The 22,134-nt window shown below is 41.6% G+C and overlaps 1 protein-coding gene across 1 annotated transcript in view; it reads right to left on the minus strand.

The window, feature by feature from the left end:
* The window catches only part of SDCBP (syndecan binding protein), a 34,028-nt gene that overhangs the window by 2,793 nt on the left and 9,101 nt on the right, over nucleotides 1-22,134 (minus strand). The window contains exons 2-7 of the mRNA XM_048840742.2: nucleotides 17,854-17,920; nucleotides 15,465-15,543; nucleotides 6,962-7,071; nucleotides 6,425-6,586; nucleotides 2,167-2,342; nucleotides 244-415 (exon numbers count right to left, since the gene is read on the minus strand). Of these exons, the coding sequence (XP_048696699.1) occupies nucleotides 244-415; nucleotides 2,167-2,342; nucleotides 6,425-6,586; nucleotides 6,962-7,071; nucleotides 15,465-15,543; nucleotides 17,854-17,904 (750 nt within the window). The 5' untranslated portion in view covers nucleotides 17,905-17,920. The remainder of the gene's footprint in view (nucleotides 1-243; nucleotides 416-2,166; nucleotides 2,343-6,424; nucleotides 6,587-6,961; nucleotides 7,072-15,464; nucleotides 15,544-17,853; nucleotides 17,921-22,134) is intronic.

Raw genomic sequence — 22,134 nt, forward strand, 5'->3', positions numbered from 1 at the left:
AGACACACAGAAAACTGGAATAATCAGATAGACCACCTTCAGATATTGAGATGTTGTTAAAATTTTGTTGAGCATTCTTGATTACATGGACTACTGGTAAAAAGTCACATCAATAAGTGTTCAGAATGACACTCTCTCATACCATACTTGTGATCTTCTAAAAGCCCCACTCCCCTCTCAGAAGAGTGCAAAGATGGGACTATTGTTACGCTGAATTTATTTTTGTAAAGCACATTACTTTACCTTCAGTCCAATTACATTCTGGCCATTAATTTCACACATGTTGTGATCTGTAAGAAGACCATTTCTAGCAGCAGAACTGTCTTTTACTATTGAGGTTACTTTTCCATTTTTGAATATGAAGCCAACATGACCTGTGCTGTCCTTATGCATAGTAAGAGTTCGTTCAAAAGGCCTGTAAGAAATATGTTCACAACTTATTATTGTACTATATTCACCATATACTGAACAATTCCACAAGAGATTATAGAGTTACTACTAAACACTAACAGCTCTGCAAGTTTATGCCATAATATATTATAACATTTACAATATCTTTGACCTACAAGTATTCTTTTTGTCTGAAATGTCTGTTCTCAATATTGGTACTATCCACCTTCCTAGCTAAAATATTTATAAAATTATATAGATTAAGATACAGTACGTTCCAGAAGTCAGTTTTGATTATTCAATTTTATGAGTAATTGCCATTTCAGTTTCAAGTTATGATTCTAACACACACAGTTCACTTCAGCATTGAAAGAGACTATGGTATTTTAGTTGACTAATGTACTCTACATACCCATACTTTCAACTATATGCTGAAAGTGGCCTGATATAACCAGCTACTTCACTTAATATTTTAAGCTTATTTTTCCACTCAGGCGATAATCATTGTTCATTGGCTTTTTACCTATATTCCCCTATGACACAGGAAATACGTAAGTATCCCACCCTCTTTAACATATGTACATTTACATTTTAAATTACGCATTCTTGTAGAATGGATTGGTCAGCAAGTGTTACAACTAAAATAGCATTGTCATATATAGTAATAACATTGGTCAGATCACTGATCTCCTTTTTGAAGGCCTAATACTTGCCCACATACAAACTTGCACTGATGTGTTTTTAAATCAGTTTAAGTTAACAAGTGCAAATGTGTATGCAGACACTTATTTCAGTTTAACTAACAATGTCAAAAACACACCTCTAATTAAACTTGCACGAGTCTGTATTGCTAAAGACCTTGGTTTAAAGCAGGGGTGGGCAAACTTTTTGGCCCGAGGGCCACATCGGAGTTGCAAAACTATATGGAGGGCCAGGTAGGGAAGGCTGTGTCTCCCCAAACAGTCTGGCCCCCCTCCCTATCCACCCCCTCCCACTTCCTGCACTCTGACTGCCCCCCTCAGAACCTCCCACCCATCCAACCGCCTCTCGGGACCCCACCCCTATCCAACAGCCACTTCTCCCTGACCTGACTGTCCCAACCCCTATCCACACCTCCACCCCTTGACAGGCCCCCTGGGACTCCCACACTTATCCACCCGCTGCTGCTCCCTGACTGTTCCGACCCCTATCCACACCCCCACCCCCTAACAGGTCCCTGAGACTCCCACACCTATCCAGACCCCTCTGTTCCCTGACTGCCCCCCCGAACCTCTGCCCCACCTGACTCCCTTACCATGCCAGAGCCAGCCATGCCACCCAGCAGGAGCAGCGGGCCAGAGTGCTGGCGGCGCAGCGTGCCGTGGCTGCAAGGAAGGGGGACCATGGGTGAGGGGCCGGGGGCTAGCCCCTTAAGATATATGTATACTTTTTTTCCTATTCAAAAGAGGCCTAGACAGTAGTAGCAAAAACCTAAGCAGAATTGCATTGGCAGAGTTTGAGAGAAACTCTGCATAATACCTGCCTGAGACAGAGTTAGCAGCCCTTGCTAATGCCAACAGTCTTAATTTAACAGATTTACTCATGAAATATTAGACAAGAAAAGGAAGCTTCTGAACTACTTAGACTGTAAGCTCTTTGGGGCAGAGATAGTCTTTGTTATGCGTTTGGTGCTTAAACACAGAAGAATCCCACGCCTGGACGAGGGGCTCATGGTGCTACTGCAATACAAATAAGTAATAATGAACAATCACTTTCCTTTACACTTGATAGTTTTACCTGTCACGAATTATCATCGAAATTCTCTCCCCCGAAGCCTGCTTGAGAACTTTATGGGATTTCTCAGAGCTCCATCCTGCACAGTTTTCACCATTAATTTGCAGAACTTGGTCCCCAAACCTCAGACCAGCTAAAGATGCTGGAGAGTTGGCTTGTACTAACTGGACAAATATACCCTAAATGGAATGATAAAAATTGATTATTCTTGAATATTAACAGTCAGAAAAAGTTCCCAGTGCCTATTTTACACATAACAAAGTATACATAAGCAGCAAGCAGAAGATGAGTTGAACAACTATGCCTTTTGAAAATAAAGATATACTACAGGAGATGAATAGGCAATAATTTTTTTTTAAATACATACAAAGGTGACCTACAAAAGCTAAAAGGCTTATTAATCCTTTTATGATACAATGAAGGCCTGAAATCTTGTTTTTCATTTTTAAAAATGAAGCATTACCACCACAGAACTATCAGGAAGACTAGTCTTCACATCCCCTGATTTTACGGCAGGATCTCTTGGTCTCAAAGCAGGTTTATTGTGAGCTTTAAAGACTTGCATTAAAGTGGTGAAGGATGGTGAATCATTAGCAATGGATTTTACGTATCTCAAACGCTAGTCTGAGATAAACAGGTGTTAACACAGTTGACTGAAAATCCCTTCTTCTCTCAGCTACTCAGCTTTGATTCCTGTGAGGTTATTTAGTAGTGCTTCAGTCATCATGGACCCTGTCTACAGTTAAAAAGCTAAACTAGCAATGCTGGGAGCCCTAATGTAGTTGGGGTTGTGTCTGCAATTATGGTTAACACCATCATGTTGATTAGATTTGCCCCCACTTCACTTTCATGAAAGGGTGCTGAAAGCTAAACCCCACCAGTGCTGGGGCACACAACACCTGTTCAGCTTAACCAGTGTTGACAATAGTGGGATGTTTCCAAAATGCAGACAAAGCCTTAGGGTCTTCCAAGGTAGACAACACCAGAATTTCTATTTTAAAAAAAAGCTGTAAGATAGTTATACCTTGGACAAGCCCAGTTTCTCCTGATTTTGCAGGTCACTTAAGAATGTGACAAGTTTCACAGTTGGGAACAGTCAGTCAGAAACCACAATGGAGGAGAGACTGGCTGCAGAGAAGTTAAAATGATTTCTTTGCACATTTGGTCACCACAAAGGAGAACAAGAAAACCATACTTTGGTGTTACTCTTTATAGATAGGTTTCAGAGTAGCAGCTGTGTTACTCTGTATCCGCAAAAAGAACAGGAGGATTTGTGGCACCTTAGAGACTAATTTATTTGAGCATAAGCTTTCGTGGGCTAAAACCCACTTCATCGGATGCATGCAGTGGAAAATACAGTAGGAAGATAGATATACACACACAGAGAACATGAAACAATGGGTGTTCTCATACACACTATAATGAGAGCGATCAGTTAAGGTGAGCTATTACCAGCAGGAGAGGAAAAAAACCCAAAACCTTTCGTAGTGATAATCAAGATGGGCCATTTCCAGCAGATGACAAGAACATGTGCGGAACAGTACGGGGGAAAAAACATGGGGAAATAGTTCTGCTTTGTGTAATGACACATCCACTCCCAGTCTTTATTCAAGCCTAAGTTAATGGTGTCCAGTTTGCAAATTAATTCCAATTCAGCTGTCTCTCGCTGGAGTCTAGCAAATACTCACCAGCAACCACATGCCACACAACAAAAACACTAACCCAGGAACCTATCCTTGCAACGAAGCCCATTGCCAACTGTGCCCACATATCTATTCAGGGGACACCATCATAGGACCTAATCACATCAGCCACCCTATCAGAGGCTCGTTCACCTGCACATCTACCAACGTGATATGTGCCAGCAATGCCCCTCTGCCATGTACACTGGCCAAACCGGACAATCTCTACGTAAAAGAATAAATGGACACAAATCAGGCATCAAGAATTACAACATTCAAAAACCAGTCGGAGAACACTTCAATCTCCCTGGTCACGCAATTACAGACCTAAAAGTCGCAATATTACAACAAAAAAAACTTCAAAACCAGACTCCAATGAGAGATTGCTAAATTGGAATTAATTTGCAAACTGGACACCATTAAATTAGGCTTGAATAAAGACTGGGAATGGATGTGTCATTACACAAAGTAGAACTATTTCCCCATGTTTATTTTTCCCCCCGTACTGTTCCTCACACGTTCTTGCCATCTGCTGGAAATGGCCCATCTCGATTATCACTACAAAAGGTTTTTCCTCTCTCTCTTGCTGGTAATAGCTCACCTTAACTGATCACTCTTTTTACAGTGTCTATGATAACACCCATCGTTTCATGGTCTCTCTCTCTCTGTGTATATATATATATCTTTCTACTGTATTTTCCACTGCATGCATCCAATGAAGTGGGTTTTAGCCCACGAAAGCTTATGCTCAAATAAATTTGTTAGTCTCTAAGGTGCCACAAGTACTCCTGTTCTTTAGAGATAGTATAGGCTAAATCAGAGCTTCACTTTCCCTAACGTTCCCCATCAGAGTATACTGTCTTAATCTAAAGGTGATGCAGGCACTCTTACAGTGGTTAATAGCACAATGAGAAATTAAAATTGCAATGTGTTACCCAGCTAAAGTTTATGAATGAAGACTAAAGCTACCGAGCTATGACCAAAATGCCATTTATCAAGTATTATAGCAGATAGCTGAAAGGTGTCCAATATCTGTGATGCTGCACCCCATATTCTTCAGTGATATTAGCATATGATTATAGCATAATTACGATGCATTTTGTACAAAATGAGTCGTGTGAGGTGTCGTTGGAAAAGTTACGATTTGCTGAATATGATTCGTATGCATGTATCATTTTTGTATCTAAAATTAAGAATATTGACTATGTATCTGTATTTCAATTGTGCTTACTTTGGGTGACACCCACAACTAGCCTTTCAGGTACAACAATGAAGAAACCAGACGGGGCTGATGGCCCATCAGCAAAGACAATGGACTGTGGAATAGCTTAACTTTCCTGTGGGCATTTTGGCCAGCCTGTAAACAAGAGCTGCTATAACAATGCAAGGGCATGTGACCAGACCACATGTCTCTGGACTCCATCTTGGATGTCAGTATTTTTCCACAAACCAGTTTGGGAACCAAGTTTTGAAACAAAAGGGTTCTTGCCATATGCTAAAACTATATAAGGCAGGGGAGTGACATCATCCGTGCTTCTTTCCTCCCCACACAAGACAAGTCCTGGAAACACCCGAGGAACAAAGACTGAACTGGGGGAAGTGCTAGATCCAGGCTAAAGAGATTTCTAGCCTGTATATGAAACAACTGGGCATGCCAAGCTGCAAAGCAAGTGTAACTTGTGCCTTAAGACTCTGTAGCCCACCTATATCATCTGTCCGTGTGAGATATTAATTCAAATCTTATCTTTCGAGTATGTTAAGCTTAGTTTGCATTTTTGTTTATTTACTAGGTAATCTGCTTTGTTTGCCATCACTTACACTAACTTAATCTATTTTTTATAGTTAATAAATGTTTTATGTTTTAATCTAAATCAGTGAGTTTCGAGTGAAGTGCATGGGAATCTTAGCTCAGAGGGGCTGGTCCATTTCCTCTCCACATTGAACTGGAGGTGAACTGGATAATAAATTCATACTGGGTTGGGGTTTGGACCAGGGCAGAACAGCAACTGGTGGTTATTTTGGCTGTAGCCTCTCTATTGTTGGTTCACATGCAGTGGCTGGTCAGAGAACTGCAGCTGTGAGTTGTCCCTACCTGTGTGAATGCTGGTGGAAGTGTAAGACTGGGAGCATGTCTGCAGCTTGTCACAGCAGCATAGTGTGAGAGGGAGCCCAGGCTGGTGGGTCAGAGGGCTGAGTGGTACCCCAGTTCGAGGTGGTACCCTGGTGGGGAACCTGTCACAACCTGTACTTTTTATATAAAAAGGTGCGATATGTAAACTTGGGTACTAAACGTACAAGTAGTACATAATGCTAGTTGCTTCTATACATTTATATAAAAGTAAATCATTAGGTAGTACTTAAGTTTAGATCTCTAATCTATTAGTATATTTTGAAAGTGTTAACAGAAGACAAAAACAGCAGCTATAGATAAAAAGACAGAAGAAACATTATGCACCAGATAGAAGTTTATCCCATTTTGTATTAAACTTCACACTCCCATACAATTTCACTTTTCATTACAACAGGATTCAGTTACTGATCTACAGAAGCAAGACAGATTTAAGTTTCCATATACTTACATTGTCTATAGATTTAAGACGAAGTCCAATTTTTCCATCCTGATCTTTACACACAACTACTTCACGGATGCCTTGTTTAATTTCTGCTCTGCGAATTCCAACATCATTTCCAGTTACTGGAGCCACCATGTAATTCACAGTGGAAGGTCTTGTTACCAGTTGCTGCCGATTAAAAACCACATCATATCAAACTACTTAGAACAGCAACTTGTGTAGACATCTGAACAGGACAGGTCAGTCAAAATGAAATCACATTTTCACACAAATAAATGAAATTTTAGGATGTCTTACTTCGTTATTTTGGGGGCAATAAAATTGTTAAGGTTCAGTAAAAATTTCTTTATACAAAGCTCTAGAGATGGAATGACTTAGCACCTTAAGATCATTAATCCATCACTGATTAACTATGGTAATTACCAGAAGTATAATCCACTAAATAGAATATGTGGAGTCCTATTTTTAAGAGCAAGGTATTTTGTTAATAAATACCCTGTCTCTGTATTTTCTAAAGATCAGGTTTACTTGAATGGTACCTACCCCCTGAGATTGTGTATCTGCAACCATTGGCAAGTTTCTCTGTACTTCTTCTTCATTAAGACTTAGGCCCATGTACTGAGCAAGTTCTGGGTATAGCCTGGGATAGAGGCCTATTGAAAGAAAAAAATGTAAATGATTCACTATTTATAATATAGAAAATACTTAGTATTTTAGTGAATAAACATTTACTGATTTACTAGAAGAACACTGTAGATTATGTTCCTATATGTTACTTGTCTGTTCCAGTGCTTTACTTCAAGGTCAGCTGCATCAATAGCAACAAACTTTGCTTCTGAAAGCACACGCAATATCATCCATTAGAACAATACTGCTATTTTGTCACCCATCTTAAGATACTTTACTACTACTACATTTTACATAAAGCACTCTCCATTGTTGAGGTAATTTTTAGCCTTTTTTTAATCCTAGTTGAATCTATGCCATGCCATTTTTAGTTTCCAGTAATTCATGAAAACAAGGGTGAAGGGATTTGTCACCACAGACAGGAGGTGAGAAAGCACTTAAAAGCTAGACTGTGCTCTGGAAGTCTCTGAGCAGAAGGCATGCGCTTCAGTCTCCCCAGGCCTGTGTGGAGGGGGGGGAGGGAGGCCATTTCCCTTTCACCCCATTCCCAGGACTGTATGAGGACTCTGCATTGGGAGGGACCCAATCTGGATGGGCATACACATGTTGCAAAGGAGCAAAGCATCCGATCAGTAGTTCTCGCAGAGACTCAGAGACTGCACACAGACCGTCCTTGCTTTTTGCAGATCCCCAGGCACCTGTAGAATTTTGGAAGGCAAGAGGCCATAGCCATATCCTGTCAACAAGGGAAAGAAAAACAACCCTAACGGAATTCCCTCCCACTGTACCTCTTTCCACAGGTTTTTACCAGAAGCATGCCCAGTATGACCCTCAGTTATTTCAACTTTCTGGGGTGGCTATACTGAATGTGTGTAAGCAAAGGTTAGAAAAGCATGAACTATTCATTCTCTTCGATACCCATTTGTTTTAGCAATTAGTTGATGCATAAGTGAAGACTGAAAAGAATAATCTGTCCTGAAAAATAGTAATTATCAGATTTTAACTAACTGTGGTGTCAATTTCTCTAGGAAAACAAGATATTTTGATTACTTAAAATATTTTAAGTATAAATTCAGTATTTTAAATTACTGATGAGACTATTAAGTACCCCGACACACTGTGTAGTACTAGCAAGTTAATGGCGCTATGAAAACCTTCTGAATTTCCTATCTTGCAAGTTCAAAAATGCTGAGTGTTACACAAAGGATTTTGCATTTAAAGCTACTGTGAATTTGCTTTTCATTGTCCAGTGTTTTAAGTATTTCACCGTACCTAATGATGAATATATTTTTGCTTTCAATAGTATCAGCTGACAGTAAACATCTTGATACTTTGCTCTAACACAATTCACTTCTTACAGCTATATGAAATTAAGGCACACAATCCACTTTATAAGACCGTGTTCGGTCAAATCATACTTCCATGGGGGAAAAAAAGCCCTCAGAAGGGCCAGAAAGCTATTAGTTGCAAGTCAGTTTCTGTGGAATAGCAACATCAAGGGAGCAGAATGTGCTGTCCCATAGAGCAAACATGGCAAAAATTGGAAGTAGTCATTGTTTTATTACAACAGGAAGAAAGTCAGTTTTGTTGAAAGGAAGTGGTATAAAAATATTTTAATACTGAGTTGGTTGGTCACTGGAAATTTCAGAAAAGCCAGGAAGATGTTTTTTAAAAACAAAAAACTGTTCAAAGACATTTAACACTTAATAGTTTAAAGCCATAAAACTTTACTCAACTATGATGGAGAAAAAGCCAATTTTTTAAAGAATAGTTCTGCTCAATAACAGTGCAGTTGGGTGACAAAATATCCCACCAAAAAACAAACTTAATTATAGTGGAGCAGCAGCACCTCTATAACTAAAGGTTGCTTCACAATATCTGTTTAAAGGTTACCTTTCTTAAATCCTCTAAAACTGACATGCTTAGTCGGATTTCTATGAAATTTAGTATGCCTTGGGAGGGTGTAGAGCAGGGTTGGTGAACCAAATGGAGTCACTGAGCCCAGGGTGCCAGAAACAAATTCCCCACACAAAAAAATGCAATATTTTAAAAAGTTTCTAGGTGGGATTTTTTTTGCCCAGAACTAAAGGCGGCGGGTCAAAATAGTCTAAATCTGTCAAATCTTATCCAAGATAGTGCATGGCACCCGTGAAATCTCAGGGGGGAGGGACGGACCCAAACTGAGAACAGTAATAAGAAAATGCACCGATACCGAAAAAGTGCTAGGTTTCCATTACTGCCATTTTATAATCTTTGAAGCTCCACTCTTGCAAGTGCTCTCAAATTGAAACATTTAACCGGATTGCTCTGAAATTCGGTGTGCTTCATGGGGGCACAGAATAGCATTAGGTGATACAAACTTGGGGTCATATGACCAAGGGATTCCTGCAATACACCCTTCCCTCCCCAGCTTTCCTTTTGCTGCCTTGTACTGTTAAACTGAGAGGTGCTAAGGATGGGATTAATCAACAGAGCTCTGGATGGCTGTAAACTCTCACCCTTCAGTTAACAAAACTAAGGATAAATTAATCACACACCCTCCGCCTAAGTACAAAAGTAGTTTTGGACTGAATAGCTGGAGGCTGCTATAATCTAAGCCCCGGTCTACAGTAGGACTTTAGGTCGAATTTAGCAGGGTTAAATCGATGTAAACCTGCACCCGTCCACATGATGAAGCCCTTTTTTTCGACTTAAAGGACTCTTAAAATCGATTTTCTTACTCCACCCCGACAAGTGGATTAGCGCTTAAATCGGCCTTGCCGGGTCGAATTTGGGGTACTGACGGTATTGGCCTCCGGGAGCTATCCCAGAGTGCTCCATTGTGACCGCTCTGGACAGCGCTCTCAACTCAGATGCATTGGCCAGGTAGACAGGAAAAGAACCACGAACTTTTGAATCTCATTTCCAGAGACTGCGGGAACTGTGGGATAGCTACCCACAGTGCAACATTCCAGAAGTTGACGCTTGCCTCGGTGCTATGGAAGCACTCCGCCGAGTTAATGCACTTAGAGCATTTTCTGTGGGGACACACACACACGAATATATAAAAACGATTTCTAAAAAAAGACTTCTATAAATTTGACCTAATTTCATAGTGTAGACATACCCTAAGAGTCATGGATGGCAATTTTATTTTGGGGATAATGTAATCAGTCACTGAGGGAAAAAATTAGACATGTGACTGCTTCCTGGGAGAGTAGGCATATCAGGGAGGGGAGGAAGAGAGGGGAAAAGGGGTTGGGGCTGCAACGAAGAGATGAGGGTTATGTGGATGGATGGCACCTGCAGGTCTGCCAGTACACCCTGAGCGCTACCAATACTGCCAGTGCATCCCAATTTGGATGGAATGCTATAGGTGACAGTGAACAGGTTGTAAAAAGGAGACAAGGTGCATCTGCATTTCAGGAACAGTGGGGTGGACATAGAAAAGGTGTGTGTTAACAGGGCATATTGGGGCATTGCTGAAAGAGCAGAGTTAAGGTTGAATGGGCAATCTTAACTCTGCATTTCCTGGTTTTCAGAAGTTTGAGTTTTGCTAAACTCAATGTTCTGCAAGGGAACAACATACCACCAAGCAAACAATGCTGTATTAAAATATTTTTTGCCATTGAATCTTATAGTGACTAGTTCTTCACAAACTTGGGATCCATGCGGACATCATCAAGTCAGAATCTTTGAATAGCAGTTTCAGAAGCATCCTTGTGCATCCCCACCAGAGGCTGAAAGGCCAGAGTGGCTACAACCCACCCTTAGTTCTCTTTACCTGGGATTTTGAATTGGCAAGTGAATGACAAAGGTTTGTGGGATCTATGTGGACAAGAAAGAATGGCCCAAAGAAGCATAATTACTTTAAGGTAAGTAAACTGTTTTTCCTTTAAGTGTGTGCACACGTGTGAATTGCATTCTAGTCTAGGTGACTAATAAGCAGAGATGCCAAACCTGTTGGGGGGCGGGGGGGAGAGGAAATGCAGAAACTGGCTTGTTTTTGGCTTAATTGACTTGTGAGTGGATTATTGGCTTGTAGCTGTTTTTTTTTTTTGATCGGCTCCTAGCAAGCAGGGGAAACGGGTGGAGGGGAAGCAGGAGCAAGAAAGTTAGGGGTACACAGTGGGCCCATCACAGTTCCATGGCGATCTAGTCAGATAGAGTGTTGCATGCCAGGGCGATCTAGTCATATAGAGTGTTGGGGTTCTTAGGGATTAGCTTGTTTTAGCATTGTTTTGAAATGGGATTAGCTTGATTTTTGGCTTATTGTGAAAATCAGGGTGCTTACTTACCACAACTGTGCTAATAAGCAGTATGGAAGATGGGACTGAGGAATCTTAACTGCCACTAACAATCCCCTATCAAATTTTGCATCTGACCTCATAGCCAGGAGAAGGGCAGTGTTTAACAAAAGTAAGGGGACTACCACAATTAGCTGCCTTGCAAATTTCAGATATGGTGATGTGTCCACAGCATGCACAAAATGCAGATTGTGCAGTAGTGGAGTGAGCTTTGGCATTTGAAGGAAGCGGTGTATCAGTCACATTACAGCAGACTGAAATACATGCATAATTCTTTTTTATATTCTCTGGGAGAGAATGGCTTGACCCTTAGGAGTACCAGAGATGGCAAGAAAAAGATGGGAAGACTGTGTAAAAGGCTTTATTTATCTTATGATGAAGATACAAGATCTTTGAAACATCCAGGATATAGAATTTCTTCTTTCCTGAAGAACAATGGGGTTTTCGAAAGAAAACAGGTAAATCAACTGTAATTCAAAATGAGAGTGACAAGTTTGGGAATAAACTTGCGATGAGGTCTTTACACCAATTTATCTCTGTGGAACATTGTGTGAGAAGGGTCAGCCTTACGAGACTGGAGTTTGGTCATCCTTCCGCCTGACGTAATGCTGACTAAAAAGGCTATCTTGAGAGTAAGGTAGTGCAAAGTGCACTCCAAGAGGCTTAAAGGGGGCCTTATAAGGACAGTGTGGAATCTTAATATTGTAGACAGTTATCTAACTGCTGGGTAAGTATGGAGTAGTGATGGTATATGATGGTACGGGGGAGGGGGCGGGGGGGGGAAAGACGGACGGACTTGAGAACACTGCAAGGTGGCTTTTGATAGAACTGAAAAAAAAAGTCCAGTGCTTTACATAACGAATATAGTATAGGGTTTTTTGTTTGTTGGTTTTTTGGGGCATTTTTCCCTTTTGTCCAGAGATGGTCCAGGTGCACATACAATGCATCTGTGATCAATGTCTTCATAGGAGGAGCAGCGAAGGGAATCTCTCTGAATATTTTTGGGGTCTAATGACCCATTCAGTGCCAATAAATGTGTCCTGACACTTCAGTCACATGCTTATTTGATATCCTGTAAGGTAATACACCCAGCTTTAATCAGCCTTTTAATGGACCCAGGTGAAGTCTGACTAATAGTGTCACATAAAAGCAAGGTGATGTGAGCTAAAAGTTTGAGGCAGTTTTCTTACTGTAGTTGACATTCATCTTATGAAGAGAAAAATCTGCCTTTGGCAATATGTTTTTGCTGGTTTGGAGTCCACTACAGCTCTTATAAACTATCATTTATGATGGACTGAGACAGAATTTTTCACAAGTTATCACGAGGCCCAGCTAGCTGAACAATACAACGTAGTTCAAGGCTATGATGTCTCCTTACATCAGCCAATCATCTGGTTATGGGTAGATGTGAATGCCCTGTTTTCTTGGATGTGCCACCACTACAGCGAGGCATTTTATAAAGCCTCAGTGCTATAGAGAGACCGAATAGCAAAACCTTGGATGGGCCCTACTGTGAACCAGGGGATGGCAATATAGAAGAATGTGTCTTCGAGGATGACAGCCAACCAACCAGTTTTGAACATGAAGGGACAGGATGATGGAGGCAAGATACCATTTCTTCCTTTAGATAATTTTCATTAAAGGTCCCCGAAGGACAAGAAAGAGGATGGATAGGGGTTAACGACTGAAACTGGATGGAACAGCTACAGGAGGTAACAGACAGATGGGTATTGGAAGTGATGTCCCAAGTCGAATGGGAGAACGAAAGCCAGTATCTACAAGACAGAGTTTGGAGATGGCTTTTGAGTGACTTTAGTGTGGTTTTCTACCTTCACATCAAACCTGCTGTTCTGGAAGCAGCTGTAGACTGCTCAACAAACAAGGAAGATTCTCTTGGACAAGAGAATCTCAGCTTCTCCCTTGTTAGGTACTCAGAAGACCACTGTTGAGAGAAGGCAAGATGTCTTCTGCCTCGATTGACATCCTAGTATCTGAAGGTCTTACAATTTGGGGCTGAGGTGTAGATGCCCCCAAAAAACTGTGTGGGTCTGGAATCCTATAGGGAGTGTAGTGATTCATCCGTGTACAAGTTAAATAAATCTGTGCTTTCAAATGACACATCCTCAATTGCATTTCGCTGAACGCCAGAGACTTGCAGCAATGAAGCAATGGGCAGCCGCCACAGATCAAGCTGTGTCTTATTTGTCTATTGCTGACTGTACATGTTTTAGCCATAAGTCCTCTTCAACCACTCTTCAACCAATTGAAATGCCTTTCAATTCCCCACTCAAATCTCAGAGGAGTTTAGCTAGATGGAGAATACCTGACCCCATGTGAGATATTTTGCATTTAAGCCCTGATGATTAGCAACTCATAGTTCCAGTGATCCTGAAAAATAGGCTTTTCTCCAAAATAAATCTCATTATTTTGTCTTTTAGAATGTTCTTAAATTGCTTGGTCTTTTCATGAACCACATTAAATCATCAACAAACCCAATGTTGGATAGATACAGAACTGTTCAAACTCCTTTTGGGGTAACCAATGTTTCTTTTCTGCTGTCTTAGCCAGAAGAGGCAGCGTGGCTGGTGCCCGTCACAGAGTCTTTGCTGGATTAATAGGCCCTCACTAATTGCGGTCCCAGCAAAAACAGAAGAATGTAGAATACCAAAGAGCTTGTGAGATTTTTTCTTCTATCACAGATGTTCTATCTTGAGAGTCTCAGCAATGAGGAAGAGCAGCTCCAGCCGTGCTCTAAAGTCATCGAAGGCTGATACATGATCTGAAGGGAAAGCCTCATTCGGAGAAGCTGAAGATGAGGTGTGTTGCTCAGGGGGTATGAATGCCCATTCCTCCTCTGCCAGCTGCTGCTGTTCTTTCCTGTCTGCAGATAAAGATCAAGACCCTCTATACTTCCTTCTATATCATTTAAGAAGGATCAGCCCCTGGATGCAGGTCCCTGGTATGCCTATAGGGCTAAGGCAGAGCATTACATTGGTAAGGCTTGTTCTGATAGGGTTGACCAGGCCATTGCCCTGCCAGACAGGAAGACACTGGGGCTCTAAAATGGAGTCCCTGGTCTGCAGAGAGAAACCTTTGCCTGACCGGTCAGAAAAAGGTTCCCTGCTGGATAGTGGAGAAGTAGTACGTACTGGAGATGAAGAACAAACATCTTCTAGAGGCAGGACCAATCTTCAAGACAGCCTCAGTACTGGGAGATCAGAAATAATGCAGTACTGAATGTAAACAGGGGTGCTAAGGGTGGTGCAGGGACATAATTATCTCCTTCAACATTGAATCAGGTGGTACATTTAAGGCCTCCATTGACAGGGCCAATGTTCATGCTGATGTTTACTAGTTACCAGTATTTTCAGGTATGGGTACCAAATGTGACTTCAGTTCAATGGCCACTGCTAGTCAAAGATTTTTGACCTGAAGAGCATGAGGTTCATGCAAAATTAGATGGGATCCATGTGGTCACATACTCTAAGAAGAAACATGTTTTTATCATGAAAAGTGGCAAGTCAGTTTGTATCAGTCTTTAACACCTTTCCAAACACACGGATCTTAAAACATCAGCAGGAACTTCATGCAGAAACTTCATACTGTCACACAATTCCACTGTCCTGGCTTCTCCCCAGTATTAGAGATAGGATCCCTGACCCTGTCCCAAAAATCCCCCCTCATTTTATGACTGTGTATGCAGAGACGAAAAATATGTGAAGATAATGCTGACAGTCCTCAAACTTGCAAATCTCCCATGGATTTCAAGGGTGATAATGGCAAAGAGCCACTAACTCCCCAGCTTCAGAACTGTAATCACCTGAAAGAGGTATCCACAGTGAAGAGAAAGGATGAAAATATATGTATTTTCCACACAACTCCCTCTAATTTCTTTCCTTTCCACACAACCCCCTCTAATTACTTCATTTTTAAAAAATTCTGCAGCCTACCACCCAAATATTTGCATTTCCAGAGGACACAGTCTGACCCTTAAAGAATTATTTTGTTCTCCTATACAGTACAGTTTGACTGTACTTCAAGCTCCCCTCCAAAAGAGTGTTTGTTTACAAAGTTTCAGGATTTTACTTTTTTTTTTTCAAAACATCAACTTTTTGTACAGTACTTAAACTTACTTCCATCTTGAGGGATGGGAGTGGAGGCTTCAGACAAAATTGCTGGATTGGAAGGGTTTGAAGAAAAGGCAGTCTGGGCCTAACAGGAAAAAGGAATTCACATGCATCATTCTGTACAAGAGAGACTATTAGATAATTATGTAGTTGCAAGGTCAAATGTTCAGGTTTTTAGGAAGTAAGCTCGTTAAATTAAAAAGCCAAAACTTCAGAACTCATTCTTGGATCTGAACACTAATTCATATAAATGGAGTCTTTTTCAATGGTGTTAAAAATTGCTTAATTAAATTAAATATCACTTGTCAAAGGAGCTTACGGCTGTGACTTTCTACAGAGAAAAAGCAAGGGCAACAGCACAAAAAGGTAGTACCTTATAAAGAAAGAGGGTTGGTAAATTAACTAAGTGTACTTACTAAAACAGACTCAGAATTTAAGATATTTACACTAAACTTCTCATCCAGAATACATGATGAGAAATCTACACTAATAATACACTAAGAAATTTAAGTTGTTCTGAAATGGCACTGTTTAAATGTAATATGAAATTTATAAAAACTTCAGCAATTGCAAATACCCAAAATATTTTCTTTTAGTTCAGTAATTCATAAGGACCTTCAGAGTCTAGATGTCTCACACTCATCCAATCACACCTACCTCTTCTTGTGCGACCCACAGGGATTAAATTGTGAATCAAAGCTAAAATGTCAACAATCCTTTAAGATTAACAGCTCCTATTCAGAGAAGCAGTTAACCTTCTAATTAGATTTGTATACAGAACTTGAGAAGTGGGTTATTACAAGAGAGGACACAATGCTTACAGCTAATGCCCCCCAAAAATACTCTCTATTTATAAATTAGTATTTGCTAGTCACTGGAAGAGAGTAAATGATAAGCTTATGTGTAATGCTACATATTTCCTTCCTTTTCAGTCTCCCCATCTTTCAGTAGTTTTAGAGAACACACACGTTTTCTACGCCTCTGAATGCAAGCCAGGTACTACTGACCATTTAAAAATTACCTTTAATCATAGAATCATAGTTGCCACAGTTCATGGCTATCTGACGTTTTACAATTGAATTAAAAGAACACAGGCATCAGCATTATGATTTAACAACCTAGTTCAACACACTGGTCAAATTAACCAACAATTTAAGAAAATAAAGCCACCACTAATAATGCCTTCTCTGGAAAGCTGTGGATTAGAAGTCAAACGCAAGTTGCACTTGAAAATAAGTCTGAACAATAAATGAAAACAATTGTAATGGTTAAATATGACAAGCCATCTGGGGGTTAGTTTCCAGTTTAACTATTCCTGTTCAAATCTGTCCTTTTAATCTATACTCACTGGCTGAGACTAGAGAATTTGTGCTTTTTTCTTCAAATGAAATTATTGAAGGGGAGGGAAGGTCTCAAATCTCAACTACTACAAAAAGCTTTAATATGTATCCGCACTTGACTTGCTTGCGACACCAATCACTAACACTGGTAATACAAAAGAAAAAACATGTTCAAACACAGATGCCTCTAAGACAACCAGGTTACTGCATAGCTCAACTTCTAGCGTGGACAGGCCCTCATAAAGGCTGGTTAGCAGGATTTATTAAACTTAAAACTTTACATCAGACCACATGCTGGAGCACCAAATAGTTTAATCTTTATCACTGAGAGTAGCAGTGAAACTGGAGTGGTCCAAACCTAGAACATTAAGATCAATTAACTGTCCCCCAAAAAACACATATTTGTTCAACATAGTATTCCGGGATGCAGACTGTGCTTTGAGATCAAAATTTGAAGTGGGGTTGGAAATAACTTGACAGTACTTATATTCAAGGGGTTATTTTCTTTTTATTACGCACACTCTAAGTGAGACGTGCAAAGTGTGTATACTGACCTGTCTAGCACATCTGAATAAAAGGAGTAATTTTGTTCTAGAAAGAGAGGCAGCTTTTAATCAGCATTTTGTTACTCACTGGTTTACTGTATGATCTAACTTTTATTTGCTGCAGCCTTTATCATTAAAATAAAATGTACCTCTGTTATCTTTAAATTGTCATTTTGATATAAGCAGAGAAGTTGCTATCAATTTTGAGATACCAGCAAACAAACAACTAGTTGGTTAAAAAAAGCATAAGTGTGCCATATGGATAACTAAGATTTACACTGAAATATTTGTAAGAGCAAGCTCTCCTAATTTAAGTATTAATATCCAATCCATCCAAATAGGTGGCAAAGTACAAAAAAATAAAGACTTTATAGTAATTAAGTATTAAATGTAGTACCCACACATTTAACATGAGAAACTTGTTTTAGATATGAAAATCTAATTATTAATTGAACTGTTCATTTTTAACTAGAACTTATCTCAAAAAGAAGTCTATATATTTCAACATACCTGAATTACCTTGTCCACTTTCAGATCTTCCAGAGAAGGATAGAGAGACATTTTTGTGCAATTTCCACTAAAGAAAAATAAGAACATTATTTTAATAATCGAGTTATTTTACTCCCAAACAATATAAAATGCCAAGTAAAGTTTGGAAGTTGGCTATGTTAAAAGCTCCTGTCCAGAAAAGTGAATTTCTGTGAGCAAACAAGAGTAAATCATGTTATAGAAGAAAGATGAAACCCTTATTTGATCTGTAGTCTAAAGTCTTGCTTAATGCTGAACAAAAAACTTCAGGATAGATTGATGCACAGGACATTACTGCATTATCATCATCATGACTTCTATTCTACCCACCAAAGAACCTCCAAATGTTCAATTTTACTGAAAGATAGATCTGGAATGTAAACAGAACTTCTAAAGGAGATAACTGTGTTCCAAAAGAAATATTTTATTCTATAAAGGTGGATTTCTAGGAAGCCAAGATTCACAGAACCACAGGTTTAGATGGGGCCACAAGGGTCATCTAGTCTAACCCCCTGCTAAAATGCAGGGTTTTTTGTGTCTAAATCAGGGGCCTCAAACACGCAGCCCGTGGGGGTGGAGCGGCTCCAGTGCGGCCCGGCACGCTCCGGGGGCAAGGGCAAGATCCCCACCTGCCTGCCCTGTCCCCGCACCACTCTGGGAAGCAGCCGGGACTTGGGGGATGGGGGGCACAGGGGTCTGTGTGTTGCCCTGTCCGTGCCTCCAAATACCTCCCTCAAAGCTCCCATTGGCCGCAGTTCCCCGTTCCCGGCCAATAGGAGCTTCGGGGGAGGTGCCTGGAGGCACAGCCAGGGCAACACACAGACCCCTGTGCCGCCCCCTCCCCCAGGTTCCAGCGGCTTTCCAGAGTGGCATGGGGGCAGGGCAGGCAGGCAGCCTGCCCTGCCCCCAGTGTATGCCAGGCCGGAGCCCGCCCCCAGAACCCTTCCTGCAGCCAAACCCACTGCCGCACCCCTCCTGCACCCGGACCCCCTGCCCTGAGCCCCCTGCTGCACCTGAACTCCCTGCTGCACCCCGACCCCCTGCCCTGAGCCCCCTGCTGCACCCCTCCTGCACCTGAACCCCTTGCTGCACCCCAACCCCCTGCCCTGAGCCCCCTGCTGCACCCTGCACCCCTCCTGGGGGCAAGGAGGGGGTGGAGTTGGGTGGAAAGAGGTGGGGCAGGGCCTCATGGAAGGAGTGGGGCAGTGGGGGGAGGGTGTCAGTGATGCAGCCTTCAGGACAATGTACTAGTCCTCATGTGGCCCCCGTGGTCATTTGAGTTTGAGACCCCTGGTCTAAATCATCCAAGACATACAGCTAATCCAGCCTCTTTCTGAAAACCTCCAGCAAAGGAGATTCCATGACTTCCCTAAGCAGTTTGTTCCACTGTTCTTCCAGTTAGGCAGTTTTTCCTGAGATTTAATGTAAATCTGCTATGCTGTAATTTGAACCCATTGCCTCTTGTCCTGCCCTCTACTGCAAGAGAGAACAATTATTCTCCATCTGTTTTATGGAAGTCTTTCCAGTATTTGAAAACTGCTATCATGTCCGCCCTTAATCTCTTTTCAAAACTAAACGTACCCAGTTCCTTCAGGCTTTGCTCATATGGCTTGCATTCCATCCCTTTGATCATCTTTGTTGCTCAGCTCTGGAATCTTTCCAGTTTCTCTATATCAGGACCAAAATTGAACACAGTAGTCCAGCTGAGGTCTAACCAGCACCAAGTAAAGTGGTACTATCACCTCCTGTGACTTGAGTGCTATGCCTCTGGTAATGCAACCCAAAATTGCATTTTCTTTTATTTGCAACAGCACCACATTGTTTACTCATGTTAAGGTTGTGATCCACCACAACTCCCAGATCCTTCTCAGCAGTGCTGCTGCCGACAAGCCAGTTATTCCTCATTCTCTATTTGTGCATTTGGTTTTTCTTCCCTAAGTGTAGCACCTTAAATGTGTCTCTATTGAATTTCATTTTGTCTATAGCCCAGTTCTCCAAGTGAAGGCCCCTTTGAATTTCAGTTCTATCCTCCAAAGTGTTTGCAACCCCCCACCTCCTCCCAGCTTTGTATTATCTGCTAATTTAACCAGTATGCTTTCTATTCCTACATCCAGGTCATTAAAAAAGATAAGTAACACTGGACTGAGAACAGATCCCTGTGAACCCCACTTGAGGCCTCCTTCCAATTTGACATTCTATTAACAGTCACTTTTTTTGCAGTTATTTAACCAATTATGTATCCACTTAATGGTAGTTCTACTGAGCCCACATTTCTCCAGCTTACTTATGAGAATGTCACATGGGACTGTGTCAAAAGCCTTGCTAAAGTCCAGGTGTATTATGTCCACTGCATTCCCTCTATCCACCAAACCAATTACTTTGTCAAAGAAGGAATCAAGCTGATTTGGTATGACTTGCTTTTAGTAAATCCATACTGGCTGCTAGTGATCACCCCTTCACCCTCCAAGTATTTGAAAATTTACTGTTTACTACCCTTGCATAGCTTCACAGGTATTAAAGTCAGGTTGACTGGTCTATAGCTCCTTCTTTTCCCCCTTTTTAAAGAGGAATACTACACTGTCCTGGAGAAGGGCTTTCTCCTGTCATCCATGAGTTTCCAGGGGCTCCAAGATTTCTTCAGCCAATTCCTTCAGCACCCTGGGGTGAACAGTATCAGGCCCTGCTGAATTGAATTCATTCAAATTAGTCAGAAGATCTCTGACATGTTCTTTACTTAGCCTGATCTGCATTCCTTCCCTTTTATTGCACTGTATGTAAGGGAGCAGTATGACTGCTCAGAGCTCCGGTACGAAACTGCAGAAAAACCTGAGTGTCTCTGGATTAAGTTTAGAAGTGTGTGCAACAAGAGTGAGGTAGTGGTGGGAGTCTGCTATAGACCACCGGACCAGGGGGATGAGGTAGATGAGGCTTTCTTCCAGCAGCTCACGGAAGCTACTAGATCGCATACCCTGATTCTCATGGGTGACTTTAATTTTCCTGATATCTGCTGGGAGAGCAATACAGCGGTGCATAGACAATCCAGGAAGTTTTTGGAAAGCGTAGGGGACAATTTCCTGGCGCAAGTGCTAGAGGAGCCAACTAGGGGGGGCGCTTTTCTTGACCTGCTGCTCACAAACCGGGTAGAATTAGTGGGGGAAGCAAAAGTGGATGGGAATCTGGGAGGCAGTGACCATGAGTTGGTTGAGTTCAGGATCCTGACGCAGGGAAGAAAGTTAAGCAGCAGGATACAGACCCTGGACTTCAGGAAAGCAGACTTCGACTCCCTCAGGGAACGGATGGGTAGGATCCCCTGGGGGACTAACTTGAAAGGGAAAGGAGACCAGGAGAGCTGGCTGTATTTCAAGGAATCCCTGTTGAGGTTACAGGGACAAACCATCCCGATGAGTCGAAAGAATAGTAAATATGGCAGGCGACCAGCTTGGCTTAACGGTGAAATCCTAGCGGATCTTAAACATAAAAAAGAAGCTTACAAGAAGTGGAAGGTTGGATATATGACCAGGGAAGAGTATAAAAATATTGCTCGGGCATGTAGGAATGATATCAGGAGGGCCAAATCGCACCTGGAGCTGCAGCTAGCCAGAGATGTTAAGAGTAACAAGAAGGGTTTCTTCAGGTATGCTGGCAACAAGAAGAAAGCCAAGGAAAGTGTGGGCCCCTTACTGAATGAGGGAGGCAACCTAGTGACAGAGGATGTGGAAAAAGCTAATGTACTCAATGCTTTTTTTGCCTCTGTTTTCACTAACAAGGTCAGCTCCCAGACTGCTGCGCTGGGCATCACAAAATGGGGAAGAGATGGCCAGCCCTCTGTGGAGATAGAGGTGGTTAGGGACTATTTAGAAAAGTTGGACGTGCACAAGTCCATGGGGCCGGACGAGTTGCATCCGAGAGTGCTGAAGGAATTGGCGGCTCTGATTGCAGAGCCATTGGCCATTATCTTTGAAAACTCGTGGCGAACCGGGGAAGTCCCGGATGACTGGAAAAAGGCTAATGTAGTGCCAATCTTTTAAAAAGGGAAGAAGGAGGATCCTGGGAACTACAGGCCAGTCAGCCTCACCTCAGTCCCTGGAAAAATCATGGAGCAGGTCCTCAAAGAATCAATCCTGAAGCACTTGCATGAGAGGAAAGTGATCAGGAACAGCCAGCATGGATGCACCAAGGGAAGGTCATGCCTGACTAATCTAATCGCCTTTTATGAGGAGATTACTGGTTCTGTGGATGAAGGGAAAGCAGTGGATGTATTGT

The sequence above is a fragment of the Caretta caretta genome, chromosome 2 (genome assembly GCF_965140235.1).
Source record: "Caretta caretta isolate rCarCar2 chromosome 2, rCarCar1.hap1, whole genome shotgun sequence".
Lineage (NCBI taxonomy): Eukaryota > Metazoa > Chordata > Testudines > Cheloniidae > Caretta > Caretta caretta.